This window comes from Populus euphratica, unplaced genomic scaffold (genome assembly GCF_000495115.2).
Source record: "Populus euphratica unplaced genomic scaffold, PopEup_1.0 scaffold248.1, whole genome shotgun sequence".
NCBI classification, from domain to species: Eukaryota; Viridiplantae; Streptophyta; class Magnoliopsida; order Malpighiales; family Salicaceae; genus Populus; species Populus euphratica.
Genome location: NW_011500131.1, coordinates 282,501 through 295,225, shown reverse-complemented (window position 1 = coordinate 295,225; position 12,725 = coordinate 282,501). Strand labels below are relative to the sequence as shown.

At 35.8% G+C, this 12,725-nt stretch overlaps 3 protein-coding genes across 4 annotated transcripts in view; 1 reads left to right on the top strand and 2 right to left on the bottom strand.

The window, feature by feature from the left end:
* Window positions 1-2,148, bottom strand: part of LOC105110388 (MLO-like protein 3) — a 4,541-nt gene extending 2,393 nt beyond the window's left edge. For both annotated transcript variants that reach the window (XM_011005411.1, XM_011005412.1), the window contains exons 1-6: window positions 1,838-2,148; window positions 1,685-1,742; window positions 1,393-1,580; window positions 1,173-1,289; window positions 288-348; window positions 96-184 (exon numbers count right to left, since the gene is read on the bottom strand). In XM_011005411.1, coding sequence (XP_011003713.1) covers window positions 96-184; window positions 288-348; window positions 1,173-1,289; window positions 1,393-1,580; window positions 1,685-1,742; window positions 1,838-1,981 — 657 coding nt within the window. In that variant the 5' untranslated portion in view covers window positions 1,982-2,148. The remainder of the gene's footprint in view (window positions 1-95; window positions 185-287; window positions 349-1,172; window positions 1,290-1,392; window positions 1,581-1,684; window positions 1,743-1,837) is intronic.
* Window positions 2,149-3,379: 1,231 nt separating this feature from the next.
* LOC105110387 (uncharacterized) lies at window positions 3,380-7,269 on the bottom strand. Its single transcript, XM_011005410.1, has 2 exons — window positions 6,022-7,269; window positions 3,380-4,312 (listed from the first exon to the last, which is right to left on the bottom strand). The coding sequence occupies exons 1-2, from the start codon at window positions 6,556-6,558 to the stop codon at window positions 3,671-3,673; spliced, it is 1,179 nt and encodes a 392-aa protein (XP_011003712.1). The 5' UTR covers window positions 6,559-7,269; the 3' UTR covers window positions 3,380-3,670.
* A 2,166-nt stretch (window positions 7,270-9,435) lies between these two features.
* The window catches only part of LOC105110386 (chloride channel protein CLC-c-like), a 5,920-nt gene continuing 2,630 nt past the window's right edge, over window positions 9,436-12,725 (top strand). Inside the window, exons 1-3 of the mRNA XM_011005409.1 lie at window positions 9,436-9,863; window positions 10,936-11,136; window positions 11,599-11,776. Coding sequence (XP_011003711.1) covers window positions 9,688-9,863; window positions 10,936-11,136; window positions 11,599-11,776 — 555 coding nt within the window. The 5' untranslated portion in view covers window positions 9,436-9,687. The remainder of the gene's footprint in view (window positions 9,864-10,935; window positions 11,137-11,598; window positions 11,777-12,725) is intronic.

Here is a 12,725-nt window from a genome sequence, read left to right as displayed (position 1 = left end):
ATATATATATATATATATATATATATATATATACACTATGGTTGTAGTTAAATATAATGACGAGGCGATCAAAAAAGAAAATGATCGGTGCATACAATCCAGAGTTGGGTTGATGTTGCTGCGAAGGAACCCGTGTGTCTACGTGCAAATGTCGTTTGCCTTGTGTACCGAAAGCGATTAGGATCTACAATAAAAGAAACAAAAAAAAAAAAAAAAGTTGTTGGGCTATGTTTTTATTTTAAGAGAGAAAAAAATCGAGCTAAGAGGCAAAACAATAATTTGATTACCATTGGCAGCTTGGTATTCCACTGTTTGAGTCTCTCGCTCCCAAGCTTTCCAACTCCTCATCTATTGATTAATCAAGTAAATCAATCGGTCAATAAGAGAATTAGGGAAGCAAAACCTTCATGAAAGTGGATCATGCTTAGCATTAATTATATATTTTATTCAACAGATCAGGAGGACTAATTAAGTAGAAATAGATTGCTTTTTCTTTTTCTTTTTCTTTTTTTCCAGACAACGCCTGGAGTACAGGAAGTCAAGGACCAGACCTGGCTTTATGAATGCTTGTTTTGTGTACCTTCTCGGCAACTTGGCAAGGTCTTGTCCAAATAGTATACACAAAACAAGCCTAGACCATCTATATATATATATATATCCAAACCCCTTCAAAAGAACATAAAGCCAGGTCAAACAAGTGTCCACAGATTCCAGTATCTTCTTTTGCATGGTCAAGTCTTTCTATTCGATTTTTACATGCGATGATGATGTGACTGTTGCCAATAATCTATTTTTATTTGGGAGCGATGGGTTTTTTTTTTTAATAGCAATTTGTTTTTTGTATTTGAAACAAATTCAAAGTCTTTTCTATTTGACAATATATATGTGTGTGTGTATATATATATATATATATATATATATATATATTTAAAACAAATTGCTATTAAAAAAACACACCATCAGTTATATTATTGCTAGTTCTCTGCCCGTGAATTAATATCTTTTCAAATTAATTTTTAATACAAGAGAGGAGATTTTTATATATCATATAACGAGAAAAAAGTACTTATGTCGTAGTAACTGATCTAATGCAAGAATTATCAGGTTTCATTTAAAGTCTGAGAGAGTATGAATGCGATGTTATTACAATACAGTAATGTTAATCATGTTACCTTTGCCCTTCCTAAGGCCATAGTAAGAACGGTGTAGACTATTTGCATGATTGCCATCACAAAGATGAATATATTGAGCTGATTGACCCCGCTTTCTGATATAAGAGATGCCATTCCCTGAAACATTTAATCCACGTACTAGTTAGTACTGTTCTGCTGATTGTGTGCGGGGCACCGCGCAAATTAACAAGAAATCCTGAGATGGGATGTGTGTGCAAACCCTTGAGCCACAATAATCCGAGCCGGATTCAGCTGCCAAGATCCTCTCTTGTGTTGCTTTGGTGGTTTTGATTATGGTTTGACGGCATGGTAGCATCCTGTTTGCAACCTTGTCCGGTATGCAGATTTTGATGATGGATCTTTGAGTTACTGTCAAAATGAGTGACATGAACCCCAGCACCATAAGCACTGTGTCCACCAGCCAAACAGAGATCGTCGTCAGTCCCTAACCAGGCCATAAATTATACGGGAGAATATTTAACAGCTCTAGCTATCATAAGCGAGCTGATCACCTGATTTGAGCTTCTCCAACGCCTCGTACAAGGCAGTCTTTCTACTTTTTTTCAGCCACTGCAACAGTACAATTAATGGTGAAGGAGGTTAACTTGAACTTGAAATCACATGATTTTCTAGTGCTTGTTGTTGGTGGCAGAGAGTTGACTTACTTGGCTAAGGAGGTGGATCAGGTACTCAATGAATATGCCGGTGAAGATGAAGAAGAAGCAAACGGTTGCCAGAGCCCAGGTGGGGGTGTCTTGCAACGAGCGGTATGGGGTTGAGCCTGTACTGTCCGCTCCTCCCACAGCCATGGCGGTTGTTGCTGCTGCTGCCTTGTTCTTGGAGGAAACTTGAACAGCGTGGAGGGTGAGAGGTAGATATAAAGAGTAGCATAGCGGGGCTTGCTTTAAATTTAAGAAGGAGGAGACCGAGGACCGAGCATTGATTTGGGGAGGAACAGGACAAGGAATTGTTCAACCGTGGGAGGCTATTAACGAGACTTGGGCCAATGAAGCGTGGAGGGGAGTGGTGGAAGCCTGCCCCAGTGAAGGTCTTATCTGCAGACTTTGACAGTGAACCCTTCCCACTTCCCAGGGTTGATCAAGGGTGCCCAGTGCTGCCGTGGCCTGACCCAGGTAAAGTGCGCGCCACTCAAATCATAATAACAAATAAATTGTGGTTTGAAAAGGTAGCAAGAACTTCTATAGTCAAATGGCATATAGAGTAAATGGACATCCCATCCAACGGGTGAGGCTGAAATATATACATATATGGACGGGTGATGTTGAGTTCAAAACCTGAACGTGACCAATTTTAACATTCAAAATGAATTTATTAAGATTTCAATGGTGTTTTTTAAGATTTTAATTTTCTGATCATTGCAAAATATAATAACAATTATTTTTTAAAAATATCTTTTACTCAAAAATAAATTAAATTAAAATATTTTATTTTTAAAAAAAGTTATTTTTAATATGAATGCATCAAAATAATTAAAAAAATTAAAGAAAAAAATATTTTTTTAAATAAAATACCGTTTGCAAGACGTTTCCAAGATGTAAATAAAAACTGATGCTATAAACAGCAGATCATATGCGCCGCAGCTAATAACCTGTCGCTCTTTCAAAAGACAATGGGAGGCGTACACTCATTCACAATAGAAGAAGAAGAAGAAGAAGAAGAAGAAGAAGCTAGGCCCCTCGCGCACAACCCTAGCCTGCTGCGGCTAGCAGGGTCTCACGTAACGCGGGTTTGAATTATAATTTTTATGTATTTTTTATTTAGAAATATATAAAAATAATTTTTTTATTTTTATTTAAAATTATTAATTTAAAATAAAAATATAAAAAATTCATTTTTTAAAAACACTTTAAAATTAAAAATAAACAAGATTACTGCACATAGAAAGACAAATCTACACTATGATACAAGGAAAAACAGCTTCAGTTTTTAAGTTTATTTTTTAAAAATCACTAGTTTAAGTTTTCAAATTTTAAAATCATTAAAAACTTACTTAATTATTAATTTAAGAGCCTATAAAATTAATTAAAATACATTCAAGTTGGTTTAAATACTTATATTAATTTAAAAAAAAAAAAAACACAAAAAACAGAGCATCGAAGAGGTGCTGCCCAGTCTACCACCATCAGAGGGTCTATGTATCCTACTCATCCATGGGTGACAAAAACAAGCTCATCTGAGCAGAAGAGTTCGATATTGAATCGTGCCTTTCGCTTCATTGTTCGAATAAACGCAGATAAAAAAAATCCTTTCTGTATGGTTGCTTTTCTTCGAAAAGCTGCCTCATATTCTAAGAAAACGAAAAAGTGTGGAACAAATAGTCATTGCCTCGATGGCCAAAAACCTCATTGCCCTAAGAAAACTAACTGTACAATGGCCCCACACCAAAACTTTTCGGAGAGCTGTAGCAGCAGCTCCATCAATGAGTAAGAGCACTACAGAGATGATATCTCACCTCTACCAAGAAACGAAAGGGAAAATTAAAATTCCATTACTGTCGACGTTAGGCTAAGCAAAGGAACCAATGCACTTGGAGCGAACTTCCGAGCAAAGAGGTAGCAAACAGATGTCATTTCTGAATTATAGGAACATTGTGTGCCATTATTCCGAATGGACTGTATAAAGTCTTCGGTAATATTACCACCACCGTATGTTGCTGGGTGCGGTCCCCCGATGGACCAATCAACCCAGGTCACACTCCGGTTTGAATTAAGTGACCCGTGGAACATGTTCAGGTAAGTTGGAATGTAATGCTCGTCAGGATAGCAAACAGGCCTGCAGTACTTCTTGAAGATAGTGTAGTACTTGGTGTCTGAAACTATATAAACAGCCAGGTCACGTTGGATCTCAAACCACTGTGACCCCTTCCTCCATTGGTACAGATGAATATCCGGAAGCATTTTCCGGCTGTAGCGGCCGCGTCCATAGCGGGTGGGTTCATCATATGACTCGACAAAGCTGTACTCTGAACGAATGAGATACTTGTAGACAGTAGGGAAATTGTAGATTGGGATGCAGCTCTCAGACAGAAGAACAAAACGTTCATTTGAGAAATCCAGTAGGGCATTGGCTAGAAGGCGCTTCTCAGCATCAACCAGTGATACTGATCCCCATTCAACATCCTGGAGAGGAGAAAAAAATAATCAATTCATATGCAAATACAAGACATCACTTCTATTTGCAATTACACAAAGCAAATAATGCAATTACAAGCCCAAGAAAATCTGCTAGTTAGGCCATAACAAACAATTCGTTTCTAGTAACCAGAGAAGTTCATCAACAAATAAAAAACACCAACAGAATGCATCTTATTATGCCAATCACAGTGATTGTAGAGCATAACTGCAGAATGCATCCAATATCAACTTTTCCTGTCAATGCAAAGTGGCAAGATAGTTAATCGCATGCATTTTGTATGCTGGTGAGTATCTGTAATGGACATCCACGTGTAAGTTAATCGCAGGCATTTAGATGATTGCGGAGAGCTTCTCCATGCAAGATCCATAGAGTGATTTGACAAGGAAGAAAATGATTTGTTATTGCAGTGCACGATCTCAGAAGCAGTCCATTCAACCTTCAAATTGATGTTTCATGAGATCCCGGTATTTATTATGCTGCTACATTCTTAAGCTACAACAATTAGATGGGAATGAATGAAATGGACCAACTGAAAAGGTGATCATATGGTTGTTTTACACTGCCTCAAGAGAACCACAAATGCCCAAAACATTATAAAAGATAATCTTGTCAGAAATTGTCAAAAGATTCACCGAGCTTCTATCTATATTATACCAAGGAAAGCAAGACAAAGCTTGCAGAAATTATTTCCAGAAGTAATACTCCATCAAAACCACACCACAATAGTGGAGAATTATAACACTAGAACATGGAGAAGAGAACTAAGGGAAAAGGATGTGTATCCATACAGACTGTGCGCATGTGTACAGAAACAAATTGTGGAAAATTCATCAACAAACTTTCTCCAGAAAAGATATTTACATGCAAATTCATTAACATTTAGAATATTTATGCAACTTTTACATAGGGCTTAAGGACTTCCTCATGCGGGAGGACTTTTAAGCGAAAGATCTGTTCCCTTAATTATTTTTATTCCTATTTAGTTTTAGAAAATATTTTCCTGTTTTTATTTTTTTTTTCAATTCAGTTTAGGAAAACAAATTCTGAGATTGGTAATTTTACTTTTCCTATTCAATTTAGGAATCTCTATAAAAACTCTATAATTATTGATTGAAATTCTTTTCCTTTTTAAGATGGACCAAAAACTAGTATAAAGGGTTGTTTATCTTAGAATTCTTAGGAGAGAAAATATTTAGTAATAAAGTTTTAAATTAGGGTTTTGTGTAGTGACCCGATTCGTAGAATTCTATGTTGCATCATTTCCCTTGACAAAAAATGCACTTGTAATTGTTGTCTGTATTGAGGTTTAACTTGCCTCTCATAAATTAAAAAATATTAATTTTATTAATATTTTTGGATCGTTTTCATATTTGATGTGAAAAATAAATTTTCAAAAATAAAAAAAAAACATTATTTTCATGTATTTCTTAAAAAAAACCACTTTGAAAAATAATATCTCCTATGCTCACAAGCTCCCCCTAATTTCCTACCCCAACACCCAAAGCTGAATAGGCCACTAATCTGATCACCGATAAGCACGCACAACTCATAACCTAATCTAGCCCTTTCCAACTCAATATCAAAAGATACTACATCTAGAGCATCCATATCATGGAAATTTCAACTATATTGCTAATAGATATCAGAATAAACAGATATAATAAACTAAAACCATGTGGATTTGGATACATACCTTGCTTGGAATCATTCTTCCATAGAATGGGGAATCACTGGAAACGTTGAGCACATAATCATGAGGAGTATGGACATAGATGGAGAAATACTGGCCATGACCCCTAAAGAACCTCTCCCACAAAGGCAGCAGTGGCAAAGGTCCTCTAGTCAAAAACATGAAAGCAACTTTAGGTACTCTATCAAAGGGATACCCTTTCTTTTGTGGCAACAGAGAAGCCCTCCAAAAGACCTGATCGTCAGTCATGCTATGAATCACGTTGTCTGGATGAACAAACCTCTCCATATTCAAAAAATCAACCTTCTCACAAGGCTTCACAACTGTACAATTATTATCCGATAGCTTTGCTGAAGCAATGTTGTTAGTGAGAAACAACTGTGCTTGCGAAGTAAAGTAATGGTTGATGTGAGAACTAGTAGCTAAGCCTAGAATCACACCAGCAACAAAAATTACCAACAACGACAATATCTGAACCAGTTTCAGCAAACCCATGAGCTTTTCAGGTCCTTCTTCTTTATCCCCTCTGTTCCTTGCCATCTGTTTCCCTCTCTCTCTCACTTTTCATTCAATAAGTCAATACCCCAATCACTGATTCCCAATAATCTCTCAATTCTTTTCCTCAATCAAAGCTCAACTCTTTCACCGCAAAACTTGAACCCACAGAAATAAATCCTAACCATCAACACGCAACCCAGAGAAAACACAACTTTCAGTGATGATGAAAGAAAATAAGGAAAACCCACCAAGTAAAACACTGATTAAACCCCGAAAATCAAAGAAATCAAGAGTTTTGAAACCTGGGTTCTAAAATTATCCCACAAAAACAAAAAAAAAAAAGTAGATCTTTGAATCAAACCCAAATGGGAAACTCAAGGAATTCATAAAGAAAAGCAAAAGGGCCTAAATCACTAGAAAAAGAACATCGATTCAACACTTGGCATCAAGTCACCATACTCCACAAAGAGAGAAAGAGAGAAACTTTAAAGATGAGTGTTATGATAGAAAGCAGTGTGGCTGATGATGGAGATTGAAAAAAGAAAGGTGGTTTAAGGAGGGAGATAGGGATGCGGAGAATCAGAATCCGAGTCTTTGTTGTAATTGTATAGGTGGAGACCAGGGGAGGAGAGAGAGGAAGCAAGAATAGGTGTACAGGGAAGGAAGGAAGGAAGCAGTTGGCGTTTAGCCACCAAGTTGTTATTACGGTTAGTAAAAGTTGGAAACGGTCTACTGCTTGTGCTGGTGCGAACCCATTGCCCTCGCCTCTTATTTTTCAAGCCTTCAAAAAAGCAAGTACTCCATTATAGAACCTAATAAGGTCGTGGGTTCCACTCTCGTTGTTTTTCGAACCATAATTACCATTTATTGATTAATGTCCGAAAGACAGATAAAAAAAAAACAAATACAAACATAAAATAAATTGATTTTTAAATAGTTTTAGAATAAATTTATATATTTTTAAAACAAGAAATACAATAAAAACATGTTCCTTGTGTCCTCCCTTTATATTTTATATTCCTAGAGTTAATTTATTGAGAAGAAATTTCTTCTAAAGCCTATGAAAAAATTTGTAGCTCAAAAAACAAAATAGCATACTTCTCATCTTCTCTATTTTTTTTATTTTTTTTAATATTTTAAAAATCTCTTAGAGTTCATGAACATCAATTTTTTATTTTCTCCTCTTTTATCTTTGATAATGCTAGATCTACTATTTAGTGTTGCTACTAGATCTACATTTCTATAGTATTTTATTCAATATATCCCGTATTTTTATTTTTATTTAAGGTTGTTCTTAGAATTCTTTTTCTGTAAATTATTACTATCACGTGAAAGAATAACATTTTAGAATACAATAAATATACTTGCAAATGAATCATAAAAGAAATTTATAGAAACATGTGTAGTCGTCAAATATCTTCCTTTTTTTTTCTTTTTTATATTCAAACAATCATTTAATATTTAACATATTTACAAAATCCATGATTTATTGTTTATCACACTTATCACTTACGTGTGTTTCTTACAAAAGAATCCAATAAATTATTAAAATTAAATATTTAACATAGTCAATCAATCAATACAAATATATAGTTTTAAAATCCCATTCCACAAATACCAATTACACAAATACATGTGTAAGAATGCACTAACGTGTGTCCTAAGAGATTAAGGAGTGGATTTCTTGTTTATTAATGGCAGATTTCAAGGGATTGGTGGGGACATCAACCTTTTCTCTCCACATAAATATACGTTCGTTCATGAATTTTCCTTTTCCACCTTCCTCATGAACCATCATTAGTGTTGAAGAGGGATATTAGTCTTCTCTTTCCAAGTGAAAACATCTCTTTAACTCCCTTCTTCTCAAATTTTCCATCCCAAGCAAAACCTCACCATCTTTTTCCTCAAAAGAAAAAAAAAAATAATCAATCTGAACCGGACCTAGCTAAAATCCCATTATCAACCTGTTAAATCTATTCTTTTTCTCTTTTGAAATGAAAAGGGCTTGATTTTCTCTTGCCGGGACTTACCCTTGATTGAGTTCTAAAGCTATGGTAGCACAGAGGCCCTCGTAGAATAATTAATGCTTTTCAAAATATTAAGGGCAGAGGACTGGGGGTAAAACAAAATGGGAAGAAGTGCAGTTGCGTCATGGAAAGGAGACAAATGAACAAGAAAGAAAAGAAAAAACAAAGTTGCAGACCGCGCTTTGGTGAGTTCACTCGAGAGATTTGGTGGGCACATGAACTCCTACTCATCTTGGATATATTTGACAATCCCAATGTACTTATATAAAATCCCAATTGATACGACACCATAAAATTCATGGCCAGTTTGTTTCCTTCATGGACTTTTAGAACTTGCACAAGAGTAACGTATCCCTCTTCTCTTCTCTGACGGAGTTATACAGCACAATTTTATAAAATTTATCCAACGTCTGCACTACGAAAACGTTTATAATATGAAAGTTTAATTTCGAATCAATTTAAAATAAAATAATATAAAATATAATTTTAAATTAATAAATTATTGAATTAAATTTAATAACATTAGCAATTCAACAATGAATAGTTAAAGAAACACCTTATATGTACTTCACTTCCAGACAAGCTGGTTTGAAAATTTTATTTGTTAATGGAAGAAAATCTACAAACAGGGTTCTTTGCGTTGCAACGTGGCTCATGATTGATTTATTAGATTGTATATACTTTGATCGTGTATCTTGTATTTCGTTAAATGATATAATACATTATATTTAATGATTTTTAATTCCTTATCAAGAAAAACGTTGGTTTAATTGGTTAAGCAAGGGGTAGATACATGCTAGAAAGAAAAAAAAAATCTTTTGAATTAAATTTATATATCTTCAAAATAGTTTTGAAGGAAAAAAATAATTGATAGATTATTTATTTATTTATAGGCGTAAACTGAGGAAATCAGATCACAAAGCCGATCTGTCTTCCCGTATAACGTAAGACTGACAACTCAAACTTCGCTTTTAGCTGTTCAGGAAAGAGAAAAAGTGGTCCTGTTGCTCTTGATTTGAACTTCAAAATCCAGCTTAAAAGGAAACAGATTTGTCACTGCTTGCCCCCCGTATGGTATATACTTGACGTGCAAATACCAAGACCGAGAAAGTTTGAGAGAGATAGAGAAAAGGGGGAGAAGAAAATGGAGGAGGATCATAATAGTAGAGAAGGGAATGGATTTGAGATAGAAGATGATGAGAAGGAACACAGCGTGTCAATGTTGAGAGAGCCATTTCTTGTTAGGAATATAAAGAATAATACTTCACAGATTGCCATTGTTGGTGTCAACACCTGCCCAATTGAAAGCCTTGATTACGAGTAAGTCCCAATCTTCTTCTTCTTCTCTTTTCTTAAATATTTTTGTTTCTGTTAAATGTGAGGGTTAATTGGTTTATTAGAAGAATGACTGATGGGATGGCTTTATTTTCTTTTTGAAATGTTCCCATCATATCAATTCTTCTTTTCTTCTTTTGGATAGCTAAAAACGGAGGGAAAATGACAAAAAGAAGGGACATTTGTATTGTATGTTCTTGTTCGTCTCTTTTTTTTAGTGTGTGTGTGTGTGCAAAGACAATTTAGGATAACTAGGAAACTAAATTGTGAATCTTTTGTTGTTTGATTTTGGCTTAGAATAAACAAGGTCGCTCTCGAGCGAGCCGTGATGCTGATGTGGTAGCTTGGTAACTATTTGTAGTTTTCCAGAACTAAATTGGCTGTTTAATGCATTAATCAAACGTTGTAATTTTAAGAAATCACCATTTTGTGTTCGAGTTTATGCAAGGTTTTAACTGTTCAATCCGCCTTCGCTTCAGTCTTAGGCACCGTTTTGCAACGCGGTGCATCGCAGCAAAAGCATAATTTCTTATGCTTTTGCTGGCGAAATGCAGGTGTAACGGCCGTGCGTTGCCCCTTATTAGAAGTTGAACAAGAAGCTATTTTCAATGAGAAGCATTTCTAGGAGTTACAGAGTGGAAGCTGTTATTGTTAGGAAAGTAAAGGTGGACTAACTGCTATAAATGATGGAGGCTGACGAAGCTTGATCCTATGTTTATCACCAGTTATTTAGTTTATTGAGGCTGTACTTGGTCTTACAGAATCGGACTGTTAAATTTATGTGGGGGAACAGGCCTCTTTCCTAGACCTGCTTTCCCAGCTTTCTGTTCACCCATGGCTTTCAGTTGGTGACTGTAATTAGCCTTTCGGTAGCCATAGGATGTTCACTGGTGCCTTAGCACCTCTCCTTACCAAGAATAGAAATTCTGAAATTCTTAAAATGAGGTTATTGAAGGGGAGAATAGATTGTTGAAAGTTCTAGGCAATGCTTCATTTGATGTTAGAAGTAATCTTCTGTTCCTACCGCATTCTGACCCACTGGAATGTACTTTGGCAGGATTACTGATAATGAACTTTTCAAACAAGACTGGAGGTCTCGAAAGAAGGTTGAGATATATCAGTATGTTGTCCTCAAGTGGACACTTGCTCTCCTCATTGGGTTAGGTACAGGGCTTGTCGGCTTTTTCAATAACCTTGCTGTTGAAAACATAGCTGGTTTCAAACTTCTGTTGACAAACAATCTCATGCTTGAGAACAAGTAAGCCTAATCATCACTGCAAGTGTTTTTCTTCATGATAAAGTGCTATTATTTTCTGTTAATTCTCTTGAGATATTATACCATATTCATATTTTATACTTCTACGAACAACTTTTTGTTGCTCTCTGAGGCCCATCAGGCATTGAGCTATGTATGGGGGTGGTCCTCCCCAGCCCCCCCTCCACACCCAATCCTCAATTAGATCTCAACGTATGACCCCATGTCAGAACCAAGATCTAGTATTGGGGGTCTCCTTGACGACGCATAATTCTCTAGATATAACAGAACAACTTTATATTTTTGCCTTATTTTTTTGTTGTTCTGCAAATCAAGTTTTTGTTGGATTTTTGTCTTGTACTCGTGATATAATTGGCTATGTTTTTATCATGAAACAGCTTAGATGCTTATGTTAGTTTTCTTTTAATAAACAAAATGGTATAAATGATTCTTTTTTCAGTGCAGGTACTATCAGGCATTTGCAACTTATGCTGGTTGCAACGTGGTTTTGGCTATTGCTGCTGCAGCCCTCTGTGCTTACGTTGCTCCTGCAGCAGCAGGCTCTGGTATACCAGAGGTTAAAGCATACCTCAATGGTGTAGATGCTCCTTCTATTTTGGCTCCTGCTACCCTCTTTGTAAAGGTGAATCACAAACTATCTGCAACTCTCTCCCCGTGAACTTTATAGGTTCTATCAGTTCCCATACAATTACTGGAATTCAGTGATTGTCTGAATGCTTTAAATCAAGTTGTTTCCCATAATTATTCAATGTATACAAAGACATAAAGGCCAGATCCAACTCCCATGTTTCCATAAAATTGTAGATTAAATCTGGAAACCCTGTTCTAGTTGTTACTAGATATGCATCAAAATTAGACAAATCATTGTGATATTTCATCGTCTAGCCTCCAAACATTAATCTGTAACTAGCATTTTCGAACTAGTTCAAAGCTATTCATTCACCTATTTCATATGGGAAGCATGCCAATCTCTTGCACTGTCTAAATGCTAGCATAAAGGACCGCTTGAGTTCTGTTACATGCAACAACATTGTTGCTTGAGGCATAAAAAAAACTATGCAGTTAACAGAGAATGCCATCGATTTTCCTGCATGCAAATGAATATTTTGGTGGCCAAGCCAGTATATGCTCCTCAAAACCCAACCCAAGTCGAATTGCCTTCCTCATGGGTTTTGCTTACATGTTTGATGAGACTGGATGTGAATACACTACCTTGTCAAAATACATCAGGTGAAACAACAAATCCCAAACCGTGTGCATTAGTTCTTCCCATTGAACTTTTCATCAGAACACAAGCAAAATCTAAACAAAGAGAAGAGTTCTGTTAGTGTCTCTTAATGTGAGAAGATTTTGCTGCAGATTTTTTATGCTGAGTACTTCTCTTATTCATGAAGTATTCTACTTTCTTTTGTCTCTGTGGAAATGCTGGCTATTTTGATTCTCTGAAGCAGCTAATTTTCCTGCCTTTTGTTGGTGACTGTCTTCCTTATAACTGTTTCTAATTCATGATGAGCTAATGAGTGGGGAGATCTATTTACAAGCGGTTCAGGAAATTTGATGTACCGAAGTTT